We start from the raw sequence: 24,028 nt of genomic DNA, 5'->3' as shown, positions 1-24,028 counted from the left end.
TGTAAAATACACTTTCTGCACATGGCAACGTGTATCTGAGCTCACCTCTAGAGCAAAACATTTCTGAAGTAACCAGAAATAACTTAGTACAAAGTTTCTCAGTAGTAATTACAAATCAGTAACTTTATATAGCAGAAAATATTGCAGATACTTTAGTGTGTTTTAATAGCACTTTCAATGTATTGTTGCAAAATTGCTATTTGAACATTTCTTACTAAGCATAACATCATATGTGACAGACTAATGTACCTAGAATAATAAAATGAATGTAAGTGGAGGAACTGAAGCAAGAAGCATGTATAAACTAAAACTTACACATAATAACAGATAATAAACAGATAATAATAAAGGTTGACTTTTGATGTTTTCTGGCAAGTTTTTGATGAGAAGTCTTACTGTTCTCTTCACAGTTCATGGCATTAAGTGGACATGCAGCAATGGAAACAGCAGTTCAGGGTTCTCAGTGGAACAACTTGTGCAGCAGATCCTTGACAGTCACCAGACCAAACCACAGCCTCGGACACACAACTGTCTTTGCACTGGTACCTTGGGTGAGTACACTGAGAGGGTACAAAATGCTTTCAGCTTAATCCAGACTTGGAGTAGGGTTTGTAGTACTAAAATGCTAAAAATACTGTACCATGGAGTAATCATGCAACTGGAATTTCTGTAAAGAATGCAAACGCTTGGTAATGTGCAAGTTCTAATAAATGCCCTCCGTATGTGACCTACTCAGAAACTTTTTCTCTTCTACGTGCCCAACTTTTGTTACCAAAGCCTCAAAATTCGATGTTCTGCCAATCTCACCCTCTGAAATCCTTGCCCTGCAGCCTGCTTTGTTGGAGAAAATGGGCTCAGGTGGTCAATTACAAGGTATCACTAGAAAAAGACAGGTTTTACTTAGTTACCATGAAGACACAGATTTCTTTCCTGTTAAAGATGCTTTTGTTTTGAGTGAGAGGAGAACAAGAAACAATATCTTTAGTATTAGAACTTTATGCATCAACTGGGAAGCTGAATGAGTCATTTTTCCATCTCATCTACTTTATAACCACCCCTTCCAATTACTTTGGTCAAGTAATATATATATATATCATATATTAATTAGTCTTCAGAGAAGTTTGTAAAGCAAAGCTGTCTGTGCTTCAAAGGGTTTATTTTCTTCTTCATTTTTGGGCAGTTGCGTTATACAATCAAGATTTTAAGTAAGAATGATGACCTCTGAAATACCTGGGTTTGGATTAAAATGCAAGCCTTAAGGCTCAGCATTCGATCCAGGCTTGCAGATCTGAACATGAATTCTTTTATGCTTCCCTTTGATGTTTTGTCTTGTGCTAAGTCTGCTGCATGTTTTTTAACATAACAATACCACTTTGTTTTGTAACAGCCGGCACATTGACACATGCATTCCCAGTTCCTTACACAAAGACTGCAGTGTGAAAGCCTTTCCCTTGTCTTGTTCATCTCTATACCTAGGAGAACAGAGAGATTTAATACTGCATCTAGTCTCAAAAGCACTGTCCTGGACTACTTTAAATGACCTGATTCAAATCTTGAACACATAACAGAGAAGTTCCACTTCAAGGGCAAGGAACAAAAGATTTGGCAAATTACAGTGGCTATGCAAACACTTTGTGTTACCCAGAAGATGGCATTTATAATTGTAGACATTAGCTACAAGGAGGAGGTTTCTTTTCCTCATTAGTCATTGTATAGTACAATAAATAATGTTCTTATCTCATTCTAGGAAGAATGAATCAATTAAAGAAACATACATCAAAAATTTCTGAGCTCTTCTTTAAACAACAAATGCAGTCCTTGCACCAGAGTTTATGATTAGGACGCCTATGCAGAGAGAATTGTTTACTTTCCATAGCTGATTTCCAATCTCCTAGAAACTCAGGTGATGTTCATCTTCTGCCAGACTCATAAAGGCAGTGGCTGAACTCCCACAGAGAGTTGTCTTCTGGTGACCTTTACTTAAGCGTTCTTCAGCCTCTCTGACACTAATCATGCTCTGTGTGACCTCTCAAAGTACTAAATGTTTATTTGTCAGCATACAGACAACTTAGAACAAGAGAAACACGTCACCATCCTTATGGGAGGGAAAGCATTCTTTGTGCTGGCTAATGTACTTTCTCTAATAATTTGATGGCATCTGTGATGGACACGATGATGACAAGAGAACAAGGGCTGCAATCTAGGCAGTAGGGTGATGTCAGGGACAGGAGCACAATATAGCATCTGTCACCTCCAGATTACCAGTCAGCGTCCAACCCACATGAGCAGTTGTCAAACCATCTGACATCAGCCAGTGTGAAGAGCGGAGTGCCTGTGTCACAGGGGGTAGAGGTCTTGTCCGTGATGCAAATGGAACAGGGCTTCTTCTGCCACAGCTGACAGCAGTAGTCCTTGCTTTGCAGACTTTGCAGTGAGATCAGGCACGTGTTTAAATAGGTCTGAAACTTGTCACAGATGCTGATTCCTTTCATGTGTCAACTGGTTAGGGCAGGGAGGAGGTGGGGGGATAGGTGCTATGTGTGGTGAGGGGAAGCGTGCACATGGACGTGTTTTGAGGTTGCCGTCTTGCACACGGATCTATGCATTAGATGGAAAGTGTGCTTTAAGTCTGACACTAGCAAGAAATTAATTTTACTCTCACGGTGTCTCTTCCTCTCTAGCATGTGTGCTCGCTTTCTCTCTCTCACACGCACCTAAGCGTGGCTTTCCTTTGCTACAGCCATAAGATACACACCTAGCATCTTTTTTAATTTTTCACTTACTGAATGACAAATGTTGTTTTCTGGCACAGGGGCAGGAAGCAGTGTGCATCACAAGTGTAACAGTGCCAAACATCGCATCATATCACCAAAGGTCGAACCAAGGACAGGTGGGTACAGCGCTCATTCAGAGGTACAAAATAACGATGTCTCTGAAGGCAAGAATGAGCACAGTCATGGCAAGACCTCCAGCCGAGAGAAGAGGAATGGCAAAGTGGCGAAACCAGTGTTGCTCCATCAAAACAGTACTGAGGTTTCTTCCACCAACCAGGTGGAAGTCCCTGACACGACCCAGAATTCTCCTGTGTCCATCAGCAGTGGATTAAATAGCGACCCAGATATGGCGGATAGCCCAGCAGTCACTGGTGTGTCCAGTATGGCTGTAGCATCAGTTATGGGAAGCCTGTCACAAAGTGCCACAGTATTTATGTCAGAAGTCACCAGTGAAGCTGTGTATACCATGTCACCCACCTCTGGCCCAAATCAACACCTTCTGTCCTCAGATGCAGCTGCACAAGGGCTGGTACTTGCCGTGAGTTCAGATGGACACAAATTTGCTTTTCCAACAACAGGCAGTTCAGAGAGCTTGTCGATGCTACCCAGCACTGTCTCCGAGGAACTTGTGCTCTCCACAACTTTAGAAGGAAATAGAAAAATTCCAGAAACCACCATGAATTTTGACCCAGACTGTTTTCTTAATAATCCCAAGCAAGGGCAGACTTATGGTGGAGGAGGTATGAAAGGTGACAGCATCAGTACCAACATAAGGCAGTCACCCACAACAGAACGTAGCTTCAACTTCAATACGACCCTCACGAAAGAAATTAAAACTGAGGACACATCTTTTGAACAACAAATGTCCAAAGAAGCATTTTCCTCCACTTCTGCATCTAACACTCTCACCCTCACCACTGGTTCAGTTTTGCTTCCATCTGGAGGAGGTCTGAGCCCAAGTACCACCTTGGAGCAGATGGACTTCAGTGCCATTGACTCCAACAAGGACTATTCTTCGAGCTTCAATCAGACGGTCCAGAGCCCTCACGTTCATCAGACCCCTTCCCCCAGCTTCTTTCTGCAGGATGCCAGCAAACCTCTTCCCCTTGAGCAAAACACCCACAACAATTTGAATGACACAAGTGGTTCATTTGTGAGCACGTTAGGAATGCCCAGTGTGAAAACAGAGTCCTCATCCCAAACCACTTCCAACTGTAACGGCACAGTGGAAACCAGAATAGAGTCCACCTCTTCTCTCCAGCTCATGCAGTTCCAAGCAAACTTCCAGGCTATGACTGCAGAAGCTGAAGTTCCCATGGAGACCTCCCAGCAGGCAGAAGGGAATGAAAATCTACTTAAATCAGGGGATCTTCAAGCCTGCAGCACAGAACACTACTTGCAGCCTGAGGCCAATGGGGGTATCAGGAATGGGAACAATCTCCCTATTCTCCAAGGAAACATGGTCCAAGGACTCTATCCTGTGGCCCATCCCAGCTTAAATAACTCCTCCAACATGGAGCTTAACTTGGACCACTTTGACATCTCCTTCAGCAACCAGTTTTCTGATCTAATTAATGATTTCATATCTGTAGAAGGTGGGAGCAATGCTCTCTATGGACACCAGCTGGTGTCAGGTGACAGTGCCGGACTATCTCAGCCTGAAGACAGTAACAGAACAACCTACAGCCAGGCTGAAATGTGCATTCCTTGCTGCAGTCCTCAACAAGCCAACATGCAACTCAGCAGCACAGAGAATGGAGCCAGCACAATGGCATACATGCATGTGGCTGAGGTGGTCTCGGCAGCTGCAGCACAAGGCACCTTGGGGTTGCTACAGCAGAATGGGCGCTTGTTCATGGTGACAGATTATTCACCAGAGTGGTCTTATCCTGAGGTAAGTTAGGGCTTTTACTCATGAACATTTATTGCCTTATCTTTACTCACTTTGTTAGTAACAGCTCCCAAGAACTGTTTTGTTAAAGCTTTGACAGGGCTTTTAAAATATTTCTCTTAGTAGAAAGAGCATCCGAGGCCCTTTGCATGTCTGAGTGTACTTTTAATTAAGCACTTCATCACCCTGACAGGGCCCTTTCTTCACTTAGAAGCATTAGAACAGAAATGTTTTGTTTCATTGAAAAGCAAAGTATTTCCCATATGATGGCCTCATAATGCTACCAAGCTATGTTAGAGCAACATAATTTGCAAACTGGAGCTGATCATTGAAGCTGGCTGTAATGCTCTTAGCAGAATTAACTCCTGACCTGCAGTGTCATAATGAGTTCAGCATTTACCTCCATCCTATAAACTATCCAAAGTGAGTCACATGCACCACAAATTAAAAATGTCAGCAGCACTGACTTTTCTGATGTGAAGGAATGCTAGAGGAAAGAGGCTGTTTTGAATCCAGAAAGACAGATTGTTTAACCTTCAGCCAAATGATCCTGCAGTATCTCCAGGAGCAAGGCTTTACAGAAATGGGTGATGAATTGGCTTTCAGTGGCTCTAAGCACTCGCATGCTCTGCAACATGGGACTTGGTGTGAAAACATGGGTGTTCACTCTACAAATGGAAAGGAAATGAGGTTGCCAGCATGCAGTGCCAGTGGGCACTGATAAAAAGCCTCAGTCAGGAGTCCTCAACCTCCAGTTAGATGCTTTCCCTCCAGACAAGTCCACCTTGGCCAGCAAAGTGCCAGTACAGGCTTAGCAAAATTCCAGCTATTAATTTTCTGTATTTGCTAGCCAGTATTTGCTATGCAGAAGCAGTCAGATACAGTGAATACTGCTTGTCCTGCATTTGCAACCACTGGAGAAGGATATCAAATGCTGCTTGTTTGCATTTGTGCAGCATTCCTGTGTGATAGTCATCAACAATCAGGGTTGCTCAGGGCGCATTAGCTCCAGCTCAGAGTTAAATATCATATGCTGCTCTTTGGATAGGCACTCAGAAAAGGCCCTGAGATTCCTAGAAGTTTAGTTGGAAATTGTAGAGATTTACAATTTGTATGATTTTTTTTTTTTTTCATCTTGGCAACAGGTATCTCACCTTACAGTAAGCCCAGATCTCTGGTCGTCTTAGTAGAGAAACTCTCAAAATTACAATCTGATAATGTCCTTCTGGCACTATTTACATTCTTCTTTTCTGGCATTTCAATCTCCTCATTGCTGCAGTTACATCGTAAAAATATTAGGCATCATGTGCTTTATATCTCTCAGCAACCCATGAGCAAGTTTATGTTGTGAACTTGTGAAAGAGTCAGAAAAGCCATGGAAACAGTATTGTCATCTTCAGAACAAATTCTACCATAGATCTATGGGATTCTTGGGATAGAGCCTTGCTTGGTTTCTTCAGTACAGTAATTTTGCTTTCTTACAGTTTTCACCTGGTACAAGTCTGTTAGTGTTCTCCCACAGTAGTAGCTGTGTCTGTGCCCTGGATGTGGTAGTTTTGCCTTGTTTAAAATCAGAATGGGACTGTAAGTCTTGTCAAGGGAAGTACTCACCAAGGCAATGGTGAAATTTCCCAAACACACCCGGTTTGTGCTGAGTGTCACTCTTGGTTTTGGACTTGGTTTTGCACCCCTGTATCTGCTCTGGCTGCTTGAATTACAGTTAAATAAGCATCTTACTAGTGGTACTACACTGAATTATGTGTGGTGAATATTGCAAATGATACAAGGTGATATTTTTCCTAAGTTAGGCACCTCTTGCTGTCACTGCTTCATGGTCTCCTCATGTTCCCATATACATGAGGAGAGCTTCCAGTGAAATGTGCTGGAGTGCCCCCATGAGAGTGCTGGACACAGTGAACCCCTGGACAGCCCCAGGGCACTCTTGCTCCCAGCTGGGCCTCCACTGCCCCGAGAGAAGGCACAGGGAAGCACTGGATTAACTCAGTCCTATTTGTGTTGATTTAAGTGCTGGATGTGGCTGGTGCCTTTTTACACGAGCAGGAAAGGCAGATGACAAGGGCTTTTACTTGCATTATTCTCTTATGGCTAACGGAGCGCTGCTGAGATCCTTGTCAGGAGAAAGGTCTGGGACAGGCTTGGCTCAGGTCGCTGAAGTTGTGGTTGAAGGACCCCTTTGCAAACACAGCCCTGCTTTTGCAGTGCCCCTTCAGGGTCACCCCTACATCATCACGCTTCCTTATTTAACCAAGTTCCTAATACCCACAATAGTGCACGTTTTATCATTGCTGTTTCTAGGGTCGATGTTCCTATGTCACGGTCATGTCAGATTCATTGTCCAGCCCGTTGTGCTCTGAATCGTGACCTTGGAGGTCACGTATCAGCAGGTGTGAAGATACCACGTATCTTCCATCCATATCAGCAGGGGCAGGATGGCGATGGCAAACTTTCAGTACACTTGCTGTGATTCACCTGTGGCACTGTTCAGTGACAAGGAAACAAGCCTGAATCCTGCCCAGGCAGCAGCAGCAAGGAATGGAGAAAGCTAAGGTGTTCATGGGCGTGAAGTGGGGATGAAGGACCAAGAAGTTACAAGGAGCTGCCTGCTGGGAGGGATGTTTGGCATGCAACATTGAAAAGATTTGCCGTCGCTGATCTAGGAGCTGACAAGTGGCCAAAGGAAAGAAAGGCCATCTGCATGGAGGGAAAGAGCAAGGTCACATTGGTGAAGCATGGGATTTGAGCATATGGACAGGTGCAGGAAACAGTGCGAATGAAGAGAAGCAAAGATGATCTGTTATGGAATACTGTTTGCTTTTGACCTCAGTGTAAAGTTTGCAGGCCTAAGGCACACCTGCGTTGGGTTTCCATGGAAGGGTTTTGGTAGCAGGGGGCTGTAGGGGTGGCCTCTGTGAGAAGAGTCTGGAAGCTGCCCCATGTTAGATAAGGGCCAGTTTCAGCCAGCTCGAACAGGACCCAGCCCTGGCCAGAGCTGATCAATAAGCGATGTTTTTTGTGCCTCTTTGAGAGTCTGTATAAGAAAGGGAAAATAGAAAATACTGCTGCACAACAGCAGCTGTGGAGAGGCCCCTGGTGGAGCAGGCTGTCCCCCTGCAGCCCATGGGTCCCACACGGAGCAGATCTCCACGCTGCAGCCCGTGGAGGAGCCCCCGGTGGAGCAGGTGGATGTGGCCTGGAGGAGGCCGCGGCCCATGGAGAGCCCCCGCAGGAGCAGGCCCCGGGCCGGAGCTGCAGCCCGTGGAGAGGAGCCCACACAGGAGCAGGGGGGCTGGGGAGAGCTGCCACCTGTGGGGGACCCGTGCTGGAGCAGTTTGCTCCTGGGGGATGGACCCCATGGTACAGACCCATATCTGGAGCAGCTCTTGAAGAGCTGCAGCCTGAGGGCAGCCCCCACAGGCTCAGTTCGGGAAGGACGGCATCCCGTGGGAGGGACCCCACGTGGAGCAGGGGCAGAGAGGAACCGTGAAGGAGTAGTGGAGACGAAGCATTAGGGACTGACCGCAGCCCCCATTCCCCGTTCTTATGCACAGCTCCAGGGGAGGAGGTAGAAGAGGATGGAAGGGGGGAAGGTGATTTTAGTTTGTTCTTAGTTTTTCACTGGTAAAGATTGTTAGTAATAGGTAATAAATTTCATTAATTTCCCTATGCTGAGTCTGTTTTGCCCATGAGGATAATTGTTGAGTGATTTCCTGGTCCTTACCTCAACTCTTGAGCCCTTTTCATCATATATTCTCCCCCTTTCCCTTTGAGGAGGGGGAGCGAGAGAGCAATTGTGGTGGAGTTCAGCTGACCAGCTGAGTAAAACCACCACAGCACCACACAGTTCCATCACTTCCCTGCAAAGGCCGGGCCATGGCAGTGAATAATGTGAACAGAGAGCAGCCGGCTTGTGACTTGCTTGCTCTGCCGATGACTGGGACATCGGAGGTGACTGGTGCCAAGGATCTGTGTTAGCTTGGCACTTTTGTTAGCCCTCACAACACAGTTTACTCTTCATCTGTTTCAGTGCATGGTCCTCCCTGGGTATGGCTTTTTTGGTAATACTTTTTTCCCCCCTTTTCTTCCTTGTAGGGAGGAGTGAAAGTTCTAATCACTGGTCCGTGGCAAGAAGCCAGCAATAATTACAGCTGTCTGTTTGATCAGATCTCAGTGCCTGCATCTTTAATTCAGCCAGGAGTGCTGCGCTGCTACTGCCCAGGTAAGGAACGCCTCTCTCTCAGAGCTGGCAGTTTCAGAGGATGTTCTAATCCTAACAGTGTCTTGTATATATCTGGGTTTTGTGGGGGAATATGCAGTGACCTGTTGCTGTTTCTTCCACTTGCTTTGTCTCACTTCAAATCTATCCATCTACTTTTGGCTGCATTTTCAATTGTTTCATCTGCACTTTGGAAGCAGATCTCTTTCATTTTGAAAAGAGTTAGTAGACACATGCTCACTTCAAGGGGATGCTGAGTGAAAGCCGGTAGGAGTAGCTAGCCTTCATCTGAGGCTCAAAGTGCTACATGTCTTGACTGAACTCATGGAAGGGTAGTGTATAAACATTGAGGAGCTTTCCCTTTCTCTTCAAACTATATATAGTGTGAGCACCTCAATTTAGGATCTTGATACAGAGTATAACATTATTTAGAAGCTTTGAATTAGATTTAAAATACTTTCTAAGCATTTATTTAATACTGAAATAGCAGATTAAATAGTAACTGTTATTCAGAGTTGCACTCGCTGCTCTACTGCCTCTTAATTTGCATATATTCTGCTCTTTCTCTTTGGTGCTTGTGGGATGAGAACACCTGCAGCAACCCTGCAGAAATTTTCAGTAGTACTGGCCCTCAGTATGTGACTTTATGTATGCAGAATAACTGAGCTACATTGTTATGCCCCAGCTTGCTGTAAGAAATGCAGTGAAGTTGGTTAATCTTTAAGAACATGTGATTCTACCTCCTGCCAAAACAACCTACTGCATGCCTCTTAAGCTTACAACCTGCATGTTTTAAAATACAGATTGTCATTTTGGACTCCTTAGTTGTCTAGTCACAAAAATATTGTCAAATGCCCCTCTCTGTACTCATTGCATCTACTTTCAGCCTGCCAATGGGAAGACCATCAATAGGATAATAATGTCCTGTGCATTTCTGCAGGGAGGTCTCTGTCTTACCACTTGTTCTTTCCTTTCAGCTCATGACACTGGGCTCGTGACTTTGCAAGTTGCCTTCAACAATCAGATCATCTCCAATTCTGTGGTGTTTGAATACAAAGCCAGAGCTCTGCCAACCCTGCCTTCCTCCCAGCATGACTGGCTGTCCTTGGATGGTAAGAAGCACACGATATTCTTTAACTAAGCTTGCCAAATGGTAGGACTGTGAATGAAAGGAGCTGCCACTGGTGTGGGGGAGAGATGCAGAGGGGCGGGCTTGTGCTGTGGGGAACGTCTGTTGCTCAATGCTCTGTTAATCAAAGCCCTCTTTCTGAAATTTATTAGTTCTTTTAATGTGAACAAAGTGTGGATGCATTTGATGGGAAGGAGACAGAGGTGTTTTCTCTGAATAGCAAGCTGAATGTTTCCCCAGTCATATTTCCTGTCAGGAAATGAACATGTACCCTGCATTTGTCTTCCCTGAGAACTCTGAAGCTTAAACTTTTCTAGAAAAAAATGCAAGTAAACAAGCAAAAAGTAGGAAGATGGTGAGGCAATATAAGGAACAAGGGCACTTTACAGTCAGCCACTGCTATGATTTCCACATACCACCTCATTACGTAGGAGTACTCAAAGGGGGTATGTATAGCTTCTGTCAGACACCTGAGAGCCTCAATGCCAGGACAGTCTATGCTGATGGCAAGCCAGGGGATTTTCTGGCACCTACCAGCCACAGTCAGCCTTTTTAGATGGGCAAGACTCGCAGCTGCATCCCTTATGCCTTGCAGGGATGGGACAGACACCCCAATAGCATTAGCTCTTAACAAGGCAGTTGACAGAAAAAATGCGTGACTGATCAGAACATGACTGCTCTTACCTCAATGTCAGCATGGAGGAATGGGAACACAGGCTTTGGATTTATATGATAACTCTGTTCTTGAAAGTCTTAAGTTGGGATATACCTCAAAAATGCATTTTATAGAGGAGCAAGATGAGGAGAAGGAGAGTAGAAGAACACAGAAACCTGGAACACCAGGCTGGAGGAATTGAATTGCCTCGGTTACGTCTGACTGCCAGGGCTACTTATAAAAGCTTTTGGAGGAAACCAGCTAGCAAGGTCCCCAAGGAAGCAACAGATCTGCTGGCTGGTCTCATTTATTTAACAAGATGGACAGCGAGTTCATTTCCCTTCCTGAGTGTGGTTGCTAGAGAGATGTAGCTTCCAATTCAGACCAAGAAGATCTAGAGAAAGATGATTTGTGTTAACGATGTGATAGGTTGAAAAGGACCAGCAATACTGCTTTCATCTTTCTTCACCAGACAGAGTCAGCTGTTGCAGCACTGTATTATAGGCAACCTTAGCAAAATCCTAACACTCTTGCTAGGTGACCCATTTGTTAAGTGTTTGTTTTCTCTGCTAAATAAGGAGACAAATACAGTAAGGTCAGATCCTTAGTCTTCTGAGGTATCATTGCTGAGAAACTAGTATTAGTGTTACAAAGTGTTACACACAAGAAATCACAGGAGTTGTTGTTTGCATAGGACCATACTGAAGATGAGCAATAATGAGCTAATATATTGATTCAGTTTGTTCCTCGATCATTTAACCTCATCCTATTTTGTCTGTGAGCTGCAAACATGGTAACTGTAATATAATGCATGCTTTGGGAAATCTACCACAGATATTACTTTTGATAGCAGTTTAGTAACTTTAAAATAACGCTGTCTTTACAAAGATTTGAAGCTTGTGTTACTGTGTTATTATTATTATATATACTTTGACAGACTTGGCAAATATATAGAACTGATTCACTTCAGCAGAAATATTGAATGGTTTTGAGCTTCTATCAATGTAGGCAGGTAGTGTTTGAAAGGTTTTTGATGGGCTCCCTTGATCTGTCTGGGAAGCCCTGACAGAAAAAGCTTTCTTCATTAAAATATTCATTAGAGGCTTTCTCCGTACTATTAGTAGCTGTGAGCCTAGGGACTAGTCACATGGGTCACATCTGAGCACTCTGATGCTGCTGATTAGTGCGTATGTAGTTCATCTGTAAAAAATGTGAGCATCAGGGCAGACGAGGAGGAGCCATTTCTAGCTGAATTCTGACAGAGCAGTGTGTGTGTGCGCGTGCAGAGTCTGAGCTGATGCATTTGGGGATAACGGGGGCAGGAAACAGAAAATGGAATTTTCTTCAGAGTAGCATTAGGCATGATTTTAGAGGTACAGTACCTGTATATTCAGCTGTTTAAGGGCTGTCCCTTAATACTAGCAGCGAACTGAAGCATCTTACTGTGATTCTCCCCCTCTGTGTAATGTCACAGAAAACATAGGTTTAGCTTCTCTGTTTTCTGACTATTAGATGCATTGTTTCTCATGCCACTTACAATAAGACATTTCAAGAAAGTCAGAGCAGCACTACTTCTGATGTTTCTAAACACGAGTGGAATGGAGACAGGTCACTGTGATTATTGTAAAGTTAAAGAGAGGTTTGTGACTTGGTTGTAGAGGTGCACATAATGTTACGTTCAGCATCAAAATTGAGTTTGTTTGACTGCAGTGTTGGTAAGGTTTGCAGATGCTTTTCATCTGCTATTGAAGCTGCAAGTTGCATGCGAAGTACAGCAGATACTGATGTGATGGAGATTGATACTCAGCTGTTAGCAATCTCTCCAGTGCAGCATGCAAAGGGGATACATTTTAAAACCGTTGTTTGACAACTCCCTCAGTGCTGGTGAATTTGGAGGAGCTGCAGAAGGGGGCCGTGGGGGCTGAGCGCTGTCTCTGTTGCTCTTTCACGTTGTCTGGGAGCTGCTGGTTAGCGGGCAAGCTTTCAATTAGAGACTGTTACGATGTGGTAATGGTGGAAGGGAGGGGGACTGCAGCAGTGAACAAACTAGGGCATTGCTAACAGGGAGAAAAAAAAAAAGTAAAAGGACCGCTGCAATGCAGAGGCTCTTCAGGGAAAAAGACAGAATAATTTTATTAACCGTGACTTATCAGAAGCCTCTGCCTTGATGCACAGTGCTCTAAAGGCAGCAAATTATGTTCTTTTTAATGGACCAGCAACATCTTTCTGTTTATTCTGAGAGAACAGATGTTAGTTTAGCTAGCTAAGGTATAAGATAATATGAATTGATTCTATCAACAGAATAAATCCACAAATCCGTGTCTTCTTTGTTCACTTTAATTGCACTGCTTCAAATCCTTGTCCTACTGCCTGTTATGTAGTCTTGAGGGAAGGATTTCAAGGACTATTTGTAGTCCCAAAATATTGACTAGAATTTTAATATTCTTTTTAATTAACCCGAAGGAACACTTTGAGTTCCTTTACGCTAAACTGTTAAAACACTTCTGATGACTCCAACTATATGACCAGTGCAAGAGAGGGGTAGGATTAACAAAGTCTACCATACCCCAGGAATGGTGTAGTAAAAGGATAAACAGTTTCTATCTTACATAAGTTTGCATAAACAATAGTCATCCACAGATCTCTGTAAAATAAAGATAAAGACATTCTCTGTTGGGGCTGTATATTTTCAGTTATACTGAGACAAAAATAAATCTTTCTTTGTTCAGTTCTGCAGATAACTGAAAACCTTTAGCTTCGCTTCTTTTCTTCAGGAAGCAAGTCTCAGAGCATAGTGGCTTCAATTTCTCTTCAAGCTCTTGTTGAGAATTTACTACCCAGTTATTGGACTGGTGTAGTTATATGCCGTTGTAGTAATAGGCTGTGCTAAACAGGCTGTAGCACAGCTCCAGACATAAAAACACAGTATCTTGATCATCAAACCATATGCTGTAAATAAAGCCAATAAATATATATATATATATACATAAAATTCCTGCTGTTGGGTATGGCTGGTAAGATACTAGGCGCGCTTGGAATCACACCTCTGTAGAACTTTGCAGGTTTTGACAAAGATGGGTTAGCAAAGAAGCATCTGAACCTGAGCGTGCAAAAAAGAGAGTTCCCCCATGACCAGTGGGAAACAGTGAGCATGAATTTTTGTGCATGCTGAGCAGATGCAGCTTGCCTGGGGCACATTGGTGCTCCTCCTATCGCAGAGCAGTGGCATGAGATCCCTGCATTTGTCTGTGCAGTGTCTTAGCAGGATCTGCTTCCGCTAGGCTACTGCACTGGTAGAGAGCAGCAGTGGTACGATGTATTGCACTTTCTTCTCGTAAGTGCTTACAGCAACATCTGGTTTAAGATTTTTCTAAAGGCAGGTAATTCTTATGTTTATTGAGGGAGCATTGAACCAGTGCCTGTAGAGCCCAGAATCTGGGAGAGATATGATGAACAGAAACACATTTTAAGTGAAATCATGATAATTGTACTTCCCAGAGGAAAGTGTGTCATTAAATTAACAACCACTTTAAATCAGGAAATACTCTTGGAAGTAGTGACCTTAGGGTAAGGATAAATCCCACCTTTTGGAGCACAGAGCAAGTATTGTTCATTGGGATCAGGGAATAGTATTGCAAACGCCTGCTAAATGTGAGACCGTGTTCTTCTATACCTCTGTTTCCTAGGTCTTTATCAAGCCAAGTGAGGGAATGTGCAGAGAAGGAATTCTGAGGGACAGCATGTTGAGTGGCCATCCTCTGAAGGACTTCTTCCTTTTTCAGTGTATGCTGCACTAAAAAGGATAGTGCCTCCTTTTTCTGAACTATACACAACCACTCCTTTTTTATTCTTAAATTTTTCTTATTTTAACCCATGGATAAATTAGATCTTTTACTAATGGGCAGTGGGCACTAGCTGCTAATGTTCTTGCATTTTTTTCTAGCTCATTAGGGGTCTTTCTTTTCAAAGAAAGCCTTTCTTCTTCTCATAAGGGATGCACTCCCTTATTGCCTTTGTCTCCTTTGATAAACTTGGCAGCCTCTTCTTTTTTTTTCCTCTATAAAACAGGCAATTTTCAGATGCTGCTGTCAGCTCAAAGGCCATCATGTACTTCTGTAGGCGTTTGACCTCACTTTTCATTCACTGTCTGTAGAGAAGTTCTCTCGAGAAAAAGCAAACAAGACCCCTTCTGAACTGAAGGAAAGAGATCTTCTACTGACAGATAAATAGCAAATTAAACAGGCTTTTTAGTACAGATTTCCAGTGGAAAGCATGTGTGTTTGCCTTCCACTGAAGCCTTTGCTCCTTTCTAAAAGTGTATGTAGAGATGATGTTTCCTTAGCATGGGATGTGATCAGCCATTCCAAGGAGTGCTCCTTGGCATTACATTTATGCACCTGCAGAAAAGAGGCTGTGAAGGAATAAGTGCTGCCATAGGGAGCTCAGAGAGAAATAAAAAATTTGGGCAGGGGTCATGTGAGCTGATGGTTTAGGTGTGTATAGGATGGACGAGGGTGTGACTGGTACTGAATCTAGCTGGTACTGACACAAAAGAGCATAATAGGCAGCCTTCCAACCTTTTAGCTAGTTCTGGATTCTCAGTTCAAGATTTGACTGCCGTTCCCAGGTGGAAGATGTAGGAAAGTTTGGTGGCTCACTGGTGCTAGGGTGACATGGCCATACCTGTGGCCACTAAACTCTAGGTGTTGCGTGCAGGAGGTAGATGGGATAGGACAGGTCACTGAATTCAAGTTACCTGTGACAGTGCACAGTGTCGTGCTACCTGTGACGTTTCACTTTGACAGGTACGTGATTTCTGTCATGCAGTGGTAGGTGTGAATGATGGTAGATGTTCAAAGTCAAAACCCACAAAGGATGTTTGTTTACCAGCACCTGATGCCTGTTTCTAGCGTGTAGAGGTTACAAGATTCAGATAACGCAGGCTTGTAGGAATGACATGTTTGGTATTGGTGAGGTCCTTAGAAATGTAGTTTCAGAGCCATAGAAGTCTATCAGTAGAAAAAAGCAAGTGTCCATAAACAGTAGCACTCTGTTTATCACTCTTCTCTCCATCTGGGTAGGCATGACTGTGTGCTTGACTTTACACCTTGGGTTTTACCACAAAATACTATAATTTGGGTTCTCCTTGGGAGGAGGGATGGAGCTGTGGTGCTGTGTGGCAGAGCTGCTGTGCAGCGGGCTGGGATGTGTGAGTGTCGGCACAGGCGCCCGGTTCCTTACTAGGAGCTTAGACTGTACGCTTCAGATGTTTCTGTTCGCCCTCTCTTCTTCACATTTACCCTGAAGAAGCAGGAGTCTGTATGAAGGCTTTGTCTGACTCACTGTTATTGTTGTTGAGATCTGTCTTTTTTTCCCTTTTACACAAAATCGTTAAGGACAGGCTGCTCTGCTGCAGTTGTTTCAGGAAGCCTGTCTTTTATTGCTTTGACTGCATTTCGCAGACGGTCGTTTTCTCTGTTTCAACTGCGTTGTGAGGGAGTTGAGGCAAGGGGTGTCTCATTTTCTGTCCTGGATGTTGCCTTTGAGCGGGTCAGGTTTCACGGTCAGACACTCGCTTTCCTCCGGGAAGTCTGCTTTTGGCATCAGCCGGCATCAGCCCGGCTTCCTTTCGGACGAAGCGAGCGCACGGAGCTTCCCGGGAGCGCTGGGCTGGGTCTGAGCTCCGCAAGGAAGCCCGGGAGGGCCGCGAGCCGAGCCGCCGCGCCTCGCTGGAGCACGGGCTGCAGCGGTGCCTGCGGAGCGGGCCCTGCCGCGTCCCGCCGCGCCGGCTGTCGCGTGTGCCGGTGTGTCGGGGTGCCCGTCCCGCGGGGTGCCCGTCCCGCGGGGTGCCCGTCCCGCGGGGTGCCCGTCCTCGGGGTGCCCGTCCCGCGGGGTGCCCGTCCTCGGGGTGCCCGTCCCCGCCCGGTCGGTGCCGGCGGCGGCCGCGCCCGCTGCAGGAGCGCAGCCCGGAGCCCGCCGGGCCCCGCGGGGCTGTGGCGGCGGTGACGTCACCGCGCGGGCGGGGCCGGGCCGCGCCGGGCCGCGCCGCCCCAGACAATGGAAGGCGGCGGCCGCAGCCGCCTCCCGCCGCAGCGCCGGGCCGCCGCCGAGCGCGGCGCGGGCCCGTAGCCGGCGGCCGGGGCTCGTATCCCGCTATGGCGGCGCCGGGCGGCCCCGGCGTGGGTTGAGGGCGGCGCCGCCGACCGAGCGGCCCCGCTCCCCGGCGAGGCTCCGCCGTCTCTCGGAGCCCGGCCGTGCGAGGCGGACCGCTCGGCGCCCCGAGCCCGGCGGGGTGCCGCCGCCGGGCGCCCGGCAGCGGTTAGAGCCGCCGGCGGAGCCTCCGGTCGCCGCCGAGGGGCTTCGAGCGCGGGCGGCGGGCGCCGTCGGCACGAAGCGGCTGCGGCCGCGACCGAGCGGAGCCGGGGCCCGCCCCCGGGCAGCCGGCGTCGGGCCCCCCGCGGCCGCTCCCGCACCGAGCGCGGGCGGCGCCGCTCCCGTCAGCCCGCCGCGGCCTCTGGCGTGGGCTCGCCGCCGGGTTGGCGCGGCGCACGGCCCCGGCTCGCGGCCGACCGCCAGTCGCGGAGCTCGGGGGCTTTCGCCCGCGCGCGGACGAGATACGAGAGCCCTCGGCCGCCAGGCGCCGCGTGCCTCCGTCTGCACGCGCGGTCCAGATGCCGGGCCGTGCCGCCCGGCCGTCCCGGAGCCGGCTGCCGACCGCCGCTCGTCTGCCCTGCGAGTCTGCCGGCCGGGCCGACGCTGCTGCGCTCCGCGCGGTGCCAGCCGCGTGCGGCACCATGCCCCGTGCCGCGGGGCAGGCACGCCCCGTCTCCCGGCGCCGTCTTCTGCTGTTCCTGCCGCACGCCGGTGAGCGCTAGTCCGTGCGCCGCTGCCACAGAGGTGCGGAGAGGGCACAGCTGAGACTCCCGCCCGCGCTGCGGTGAGGCAGGCGCTCCCGCTGGCTGCGAGCATGCGAAAGACCCCGAGCACGGCTGTGGGAGAGCCTGCTCCGTCCACCCCTGCTGCAGGGGCCTGCGCCAGGTGCTGGCTGGAGCCTCCGCTGCCTTTGTAGACTCTCAGGTCAGTCCTCTGATACTCGGTGTTGCCGGTTTATTTGCCTAGAAGCAAGCAGAGGTACGGAGGGGTCTGGTACCCTCCACCCGCTTCAGGTGGATATGCAGATATGACGAAGCATTGTTTTCAGTAAGTATTATGGGATGATATATAGTACAGTATCTGTTTGGGCTTAAGTCTGCGTGCTTATATGTTGTCTGTCACTGCTGTACTTAGGATGTGAGTGCATGCCCTTTGAAGCTTGCTGATCCTTCCTCTCCCTCACCCCCCCCCCCCCCCCCGCCCACTCCCCCTGCGTCCACAGCAGGAGTTGTGGTTGTGTTTGCACTGACTTCCACTCCTGTGGTGGTCCCTGGCCCTTTCAGGCTGATGTTACAGTATAGGCTGAAAATTGTGATAGGGCTTTAACTGTAGCATCACACGTGCAGAAGAACATTGTAACACCTCTAGCTCACAGTTTCATATTTGAGTGGGTACGGTGAAGTAAATAGCCCAAACCTTCCCCGGGAATTTAAGGATACTGAAAACACACGCCTGCGCTGTACCAGGTTATTGCAAGACTTGTTTTGCAGGGCGCTTCATCAAAAAGAGGAGGACTAGGAGGGGGAATTAAGTCCAGGTAGGCCACTCCCAGTTCAGAGATGGAATAAGCGTGACTGACTTTTTGAAAGCTTCCGTTGAAGGAGATCTTAGTCTCTTTTTGCTGATCTATTCTAATGTTTCACAGTTTGCATCTTGCAGTAGTTCACGTTTATCTAACTTTGCAGCAAATAGAGGCCATTTCATATCATTCTGGTCATCGTTCTGCTGATTTCTGGGTGAATATTTTGTTTTTTGAATTTGCAATTTATATGAGAGAGCAAACTCATGTCCAAGTTTTTACCATATTTCCAGTACTGTAGCAGCACAGACAGTGCCCCATGAGGTCCTCTTCTCCTGCTAATAGCTCCTTTAGCATGTATCTCTTGGAGGAGACAGTCTCCACGAGCAGTGCACAATGTCCTAAGCTGTTGCTCTTTGCATGCATCAAAAAGCACATCTTTCATAGTGCTGGCACCTGTAGGAAAGCACAGCAAGTTTCTGACCAGAGATATACAAAGTGACCTTAGGCAGCCAACTGTTTTTATACAGATTACTGAATAGCATGAAAAGTGACATCTCAAGTCTACCTGGCATCTCTAAAACCTTCCCTGGTTTGCTTTTCCTGGACAGTGTGAAAAATCTCACCATCCCTTAGCTCAGGGGAGAAGTCTGGAGGAAAAAAAAATAGTACTTTATAAAGGTTAAATATAGAGATGGCCACTTGAGGAAAAAGTCAGCCCATCCCACCTCCTTTCTCCTCTTCTGTAGTAATGGCATGGTAAAGAAAAGTGGGGGGAAGTACCATCTTTTGAGGTAGCATTGGCTGCTGGAGATGGTGGAGAGGAACAAAATGGTCCCGGATGGTGTGGGATGAACAGCTGAAGTCCTGCAGCACCGGAAAAATTATGGAAAAAGTGTTACTGATAAGAAATCTTAACACTGCTAAGTGGGTTAACGGCTTAAAATCAATGGCAACGCCTGTATGTGCAGGTCTTGATTATTGCTTTATTCCTGCTCATGGCCGGTACTGTTTATTACTTATGCGAAAGCATAGACCTTTTTCATCTGTCACTTAGGCTCAGTGGAATGACAGTGTTTTCCTCGTCTCATGCCTCAGTATTCGTGGCATTTCTCATTGCCTGGAAGCAACCTACCTAACCAGCAGAGATATGCGTATGTCTTAGAATATTAAGTAAAAATTTTAAGGGCTTTTATTGGTGGTAGAGACCACGTCCTGTAATCTTGTATTGTTAAACAGACCTTTTCGTAAGACGTATCAAGGGTGGCACGGAAGTTTAATTTCAGAAAAATCTGTTTCTGCAGTGGTGACTCCTCAGTAATAAACCAAATCAAATTGATGTGGCGGTATGTTCAGCGTTTTTGCTGTATAGAAGAGTTGAGCAAGTTGTATATGCAAATGACAAATGATTTGTAAAATAGAAGATCACTGGCACTCAGAGTAATAAAGTGCCCTTAGGCTGCTTCAGTCACCACCCACAGCTTGCACTGGCTGAAAGAATATGGTGCATCTGCCTCACTCTGGAAAGTAGAAAAATGTCGTGCTGCAAGCTTTCTTACAGCGCTCAGCTATTGCACTCGTTAAATTCAGTCTGTGTGTGTTCATACCAAAGATGTTGTAACACAGAAACTGCTGTTAAAGAAAACTGCATGTGCTGGGAAGCCAGTGCTCTTGGAGTGGATTCTTACCTCCTGAGCATTTAAACGTGGCACTTCAGAACATGCATATGCAGATCTAACAAAACACCATTAATTTAGTGGTTAGAAGACTGTGGGGAAATGACTGTAACTTGGGCAGAGAGTGCTCTAGTAGAATAAGCAGGAAAGATCATGCACCTTCTTCATTTGGTCCTTAGACTCAAATATTGTTACTCAAATATCATCAAACATTAAGTTTGTGTAGAGTGGCAAAAAAAAAAAGCCTCCAAGTGTATGTGTGAGACATACTCACTGCTATGATTTGCTGGCTGTTTTTGTCAGTGAAAAGCAGAATTTCCTGTGTAATAGTTCTGGCTTTGCTGCCATGTTGTGAGTGGTACAGATGAAATTTCTTGCTCGTTGATTCTAGAGCAGCAAAAGCAAGAAAGTGATCGTTTTGGTTCTTCCCTTGTCCAGTAAAGCAGTATGCAGAGATTAGAAAAGCAACTCTGGTAATCTTTTAGAGCCAAAGGCAATGGTTTGAGCTGGTGTCCACCAAACAAGACACTGTTGTTTCTTGCCACCTTGTGTAGCTCAAAAAGAGAGAACCCGGGTGTGAAATCCTACAGTGTCTTCGGATAATAGTGTCTTTGAAACAAGTCATTGGGTTAGAAGATGGGGAGGACCATGCTTTATGCTATCATGGGCTGGGTGAAGTGTTTCATTTATAAGTATTTTCTGCATCACAGGTGTTTACCCCAAATTTGCTTTGTGTTTTTTCTATACCATTTAGAGTGAGGACTCTGTGTCTTGAGTGTCTTGACACCTACTGATGGGACAACACAGCTGAATGACAAGGGCAATAGAGAGTGTTTTGGTAGATCTGCAGGGAAGTTGTCCCACTTGATACATGATCAAGCCCATTCTCAGTAGCAACCCTGTTACCTATTTGCATGGGGAAAAAAAAAACAAAACACTTGGAAAATGTTCGAAACTGCTGCCCTTTAACGTAGAGTACCTGTAGTCAGGGGCTGTCACAATCTGAGCAGGCACTGGAAGTTTTACAAAGTAGGTACTTTTGCAGTCTCAGGTAAAAACTTGTGTGGCCTGAATGGCTAACATCTATTTAGATTTTTACTGAGGAAGTTCTGTTCTATTGGAGGATGCTAAGGGGGAAAACAGAGGCATGACTCCCGGGCACCTCCCTCAGGGAGTTAAACTGGATTAACTCCTCTGCTCATTGCACTTTCTGTTTACTGCATCTGCTGTAGTGGCTCAGAGCTGTTTTTACAGGTCTGCTTTAAGTTCATCGGTGAAATGATCTGGACTTAAGAAACGCCAGCTTAAACCAATCCTGCCAAAAGAGACTGTAACATGAAACTATATCCAGGTTCTCTGGTCTTAACTGTGGAAGTATACACTCTGTAGCTCTGTAAAATGCTGACTGATGTGAGTAATCAGTCATCCTTAAAAGACTTTACCAGCTTAATTTTGCATCTATAGAAATACTGTGTGTGTAACTTGCTATCAGTAGTAGACTCCCTATGAGTACAAATTAAGAAGCTTGTTCTGGTTACAGATGATGTCTGTTTTAGGGAAATGAGAAGGAGGTTTATTTTTTTTTCTAGATTCAGACCAATTGAGAAGGAGATTTATTTTTTTCTAGATTCAGACCAATTTCACAGTACACATCAAAATCTGGCCAAGTAGCTCCTTCCATCCCTCCCAGCTGGACAAGCCAGGCTCCCGTCAGGCTGCTGGTACTGTGGAGCAGCCCAGCCCTGACATGACACTGAAGCAGCTAGTTTTCTCAGGAGTGCCAGACCCTGCCACGAAATATCACTGTGGAGACTTTGCTGTATTTCCCAAGCTTGTTTTTGAGTTCATGGATTAGCTTCTCATTATACTATGAAGGACTGAGGACGCCAGAAGTGAAAATGGCTTTGTGGCTTGATAGAACAGATACACTAAATTAATCTATGATTCAGGAGTAGCGCTAGGAGCTTGCAGAGTTTCACAGGAGTTGTGGAGTGAGAGGGCTGAAACAAAAATGATTCAGTGCATACTGCATCAACTTTTGGGATCCTTCATATCCCAAAAACTTCAGAGCTCTCATCAGATCCAAGCAACTGCTGTTGGAAAAGCTCTGTGAGGCTTGTCTGTGCTACCTTGCTTGGGCTCAGTCTGCTCACAAAATAGGCCCTTAATGGCTAAAGTCACCACCTCCTCCAGTTATGTTAAGGAATAATGGTGAGAAGTAATTTTGATGTTAACATTTTATGGCTAAATTTGAAGAATAATAATTTCCAGAAAATATATAAAGTTCAAAATGTTTTCTGTAAGTTGCGAGGTGTCTCAGCTACATAAATGCAATCATTTTCATCAGCTTTGTTGGAGGCAGCCTTGAAGAAGGGCTTTAGAAACCTACAAAGTCTGTGAAGTTTAGTTTTCAAATTACACTACATTGGCAAAAGGTTTTTCAGTACTTTATATACTGCCCCAGGTTTTAAAGAAGAGTGTTCGAAGAGGTTAGAGTACGTGTGACAAGGGAGACCTTGAGCAACACAGGTGTTACTGGCAGGAAAGCCCGGAGACAGTATTATGAATTTTTTGGATTTTTTTTGAGCATCATCTGTTGGAGGGCAGAGCATTGGTAAAGAATATGTCAATTGTTATTCCTTAAATGTTATAACATCTCTTCAGTTTATATGTAATGTGACAAACTCAGTTTTTACTTACAAAAGATTCTGAAATGTGATCATCAAAAGCAGAGTCCTTGGATAAACCCTTAAATATGTGGACATGTCTGTGTTCACTCTCATCTTTGATGCATTTGGAAAAAGTTAGGGTGCTTCCAGTGCAAGAAATCTGCTGGGCTGGAGCAGTTTAGATTTCCTGAGTATTACAGCATGAGAGAAGCTTATTTTGACAACTTGATTTGTAGGCTATTGAGCATTTGTCTTCAGTGCACTGTGAGGTAGATACTTGTCATGAGATCTTCTGTTTAATATAAAAGAAAAGAACGTAGAAAGTGTGGTCATATAACTTCATTGCATTCTAAATAGGTGGTTCTACACAGCCCCCTGAAGTGGGCAAAACAGTAAAGACTTTGACTAGCAAAATAAGAAATAATAAGGGATAAATTGTCTTGGATGTCAGAGCAGTATCTGTAATGTTCAGCCCTGTAGCTCGTATAACCCATCTCTTAATTATTGCAAGGTAAAGCAATTATTGATAAACGTAAAGCAAATTACTGCCTTTTTTTTTTTTTACCTCTTCATTTGTACTTCATTTTTATCCTGTTTTTGTTGCTTGAGTTTTGCTGATAATGCTTTTTTGGCAATTACATTTTTTATAGGAAAATCACTGTCAGAGAGTCAGCAGGACTGGGTCAGGTTTTGTCATGTTTTCTTGACCAGTGCCTGTTTCAAGACCAAGCACTGCAGTTTGCTTAAACAATGTGTTGTGGCATCTTTTTTTTGTTGAGCTACAGGATCGTGTTTCAGACCTCAGTTATGTTCAGAACAGAGTTTCCGGGAAGAAAAAAAATAAAAATAAAAACCTTCTCAAAATGTGACAGGTTTTCTTTCTGTTCAATTTCTTTGTTTTACCTAGCTGTAGCAGTCATCTTCCTGTATAGGCTGTTAACATGCATACAGATATATCAGTTTTAAAGGTATTGCATAAGACTCAAGGGTTACGTAAAGCTGATGTTGTTTGAGCCATTTGAACCCAGGACTATATAAACAGAAGATGGTATTTTCGTGCCAGTTTCTGTAACATAAATTGTACTTGCATATTCAACATTCTACTGATGTCCTCACAGGTCAAGCTGACCGAGTCCTGTTACTGAGGCTACAGAAGCGATAATGTTTTGTTTCAAGCTGACAAACCTGGGACTTACAGAATAGTGATTCCTAAGAGGTCATGCAAAGACTTACCCTTTAATTAGGCCCCAGCAAAATCTGAGTTGTCAAGGTACAAGATCATCTTTATTCATTGTAACTTAATTTTGAAATGTAGGACTAGTGCAGCT

General features: G+C 45.4%; 1 protein-coding gene across 10 annotated transcripts in view; it reads left to right on the top strand.

Annotated features, from left to right (window-relative positions):
* CAMTA1 (calmodulin binding transcription activator 1) overlaps positions 1–24,028 on the top strand; it is a 375,526-nt gene that overhangs the window by 318,272 nt on the left and 33,226 nt on the right. For all 10 annotated transcript variants that reach the window (XR_014573304.1, XM_083802699.1, XM_083802700.1 and 7 more), the window contains 4 exons: positions 411–551; positions 2,813–4,668; positions 8,776–8,902; positions 9,877–10,011. Coding sequence is in view for 9 of the 10 variants with exons in the window: in XM_083802699.1 (XP_083658825.1) it covers positions 411–551; positions 2,813–4,668; positions 8,776–8,902; positions 9,877–10,011 (2,259 nt within the window). In the remaining variant the exon portion in view is untranslated. The remainder of the gene's footprint in view (positions 1–410; positions 552–2,812; positions 4,669–8,775; positions 8,903–9,876; positions 10,012–24,028) is intronic.

The sequence above is a fragment of the Anser anser genome (assembly GCF_964211835.1).
Source record: "Anser anser genome assembly, chromosome: 17".
Taxonomy (NCBI): domain Eukaryota; kingdom Metazoa; phylum Chordata; class Aves; order Anseriformes; family Anatidae; genus Anser; species Anser anser.
The sequence above is the reverse complement of the archived record's forward strand: the minus strand, read 5'-3'. Positions and strand labels throughout refer to the sequence as shown.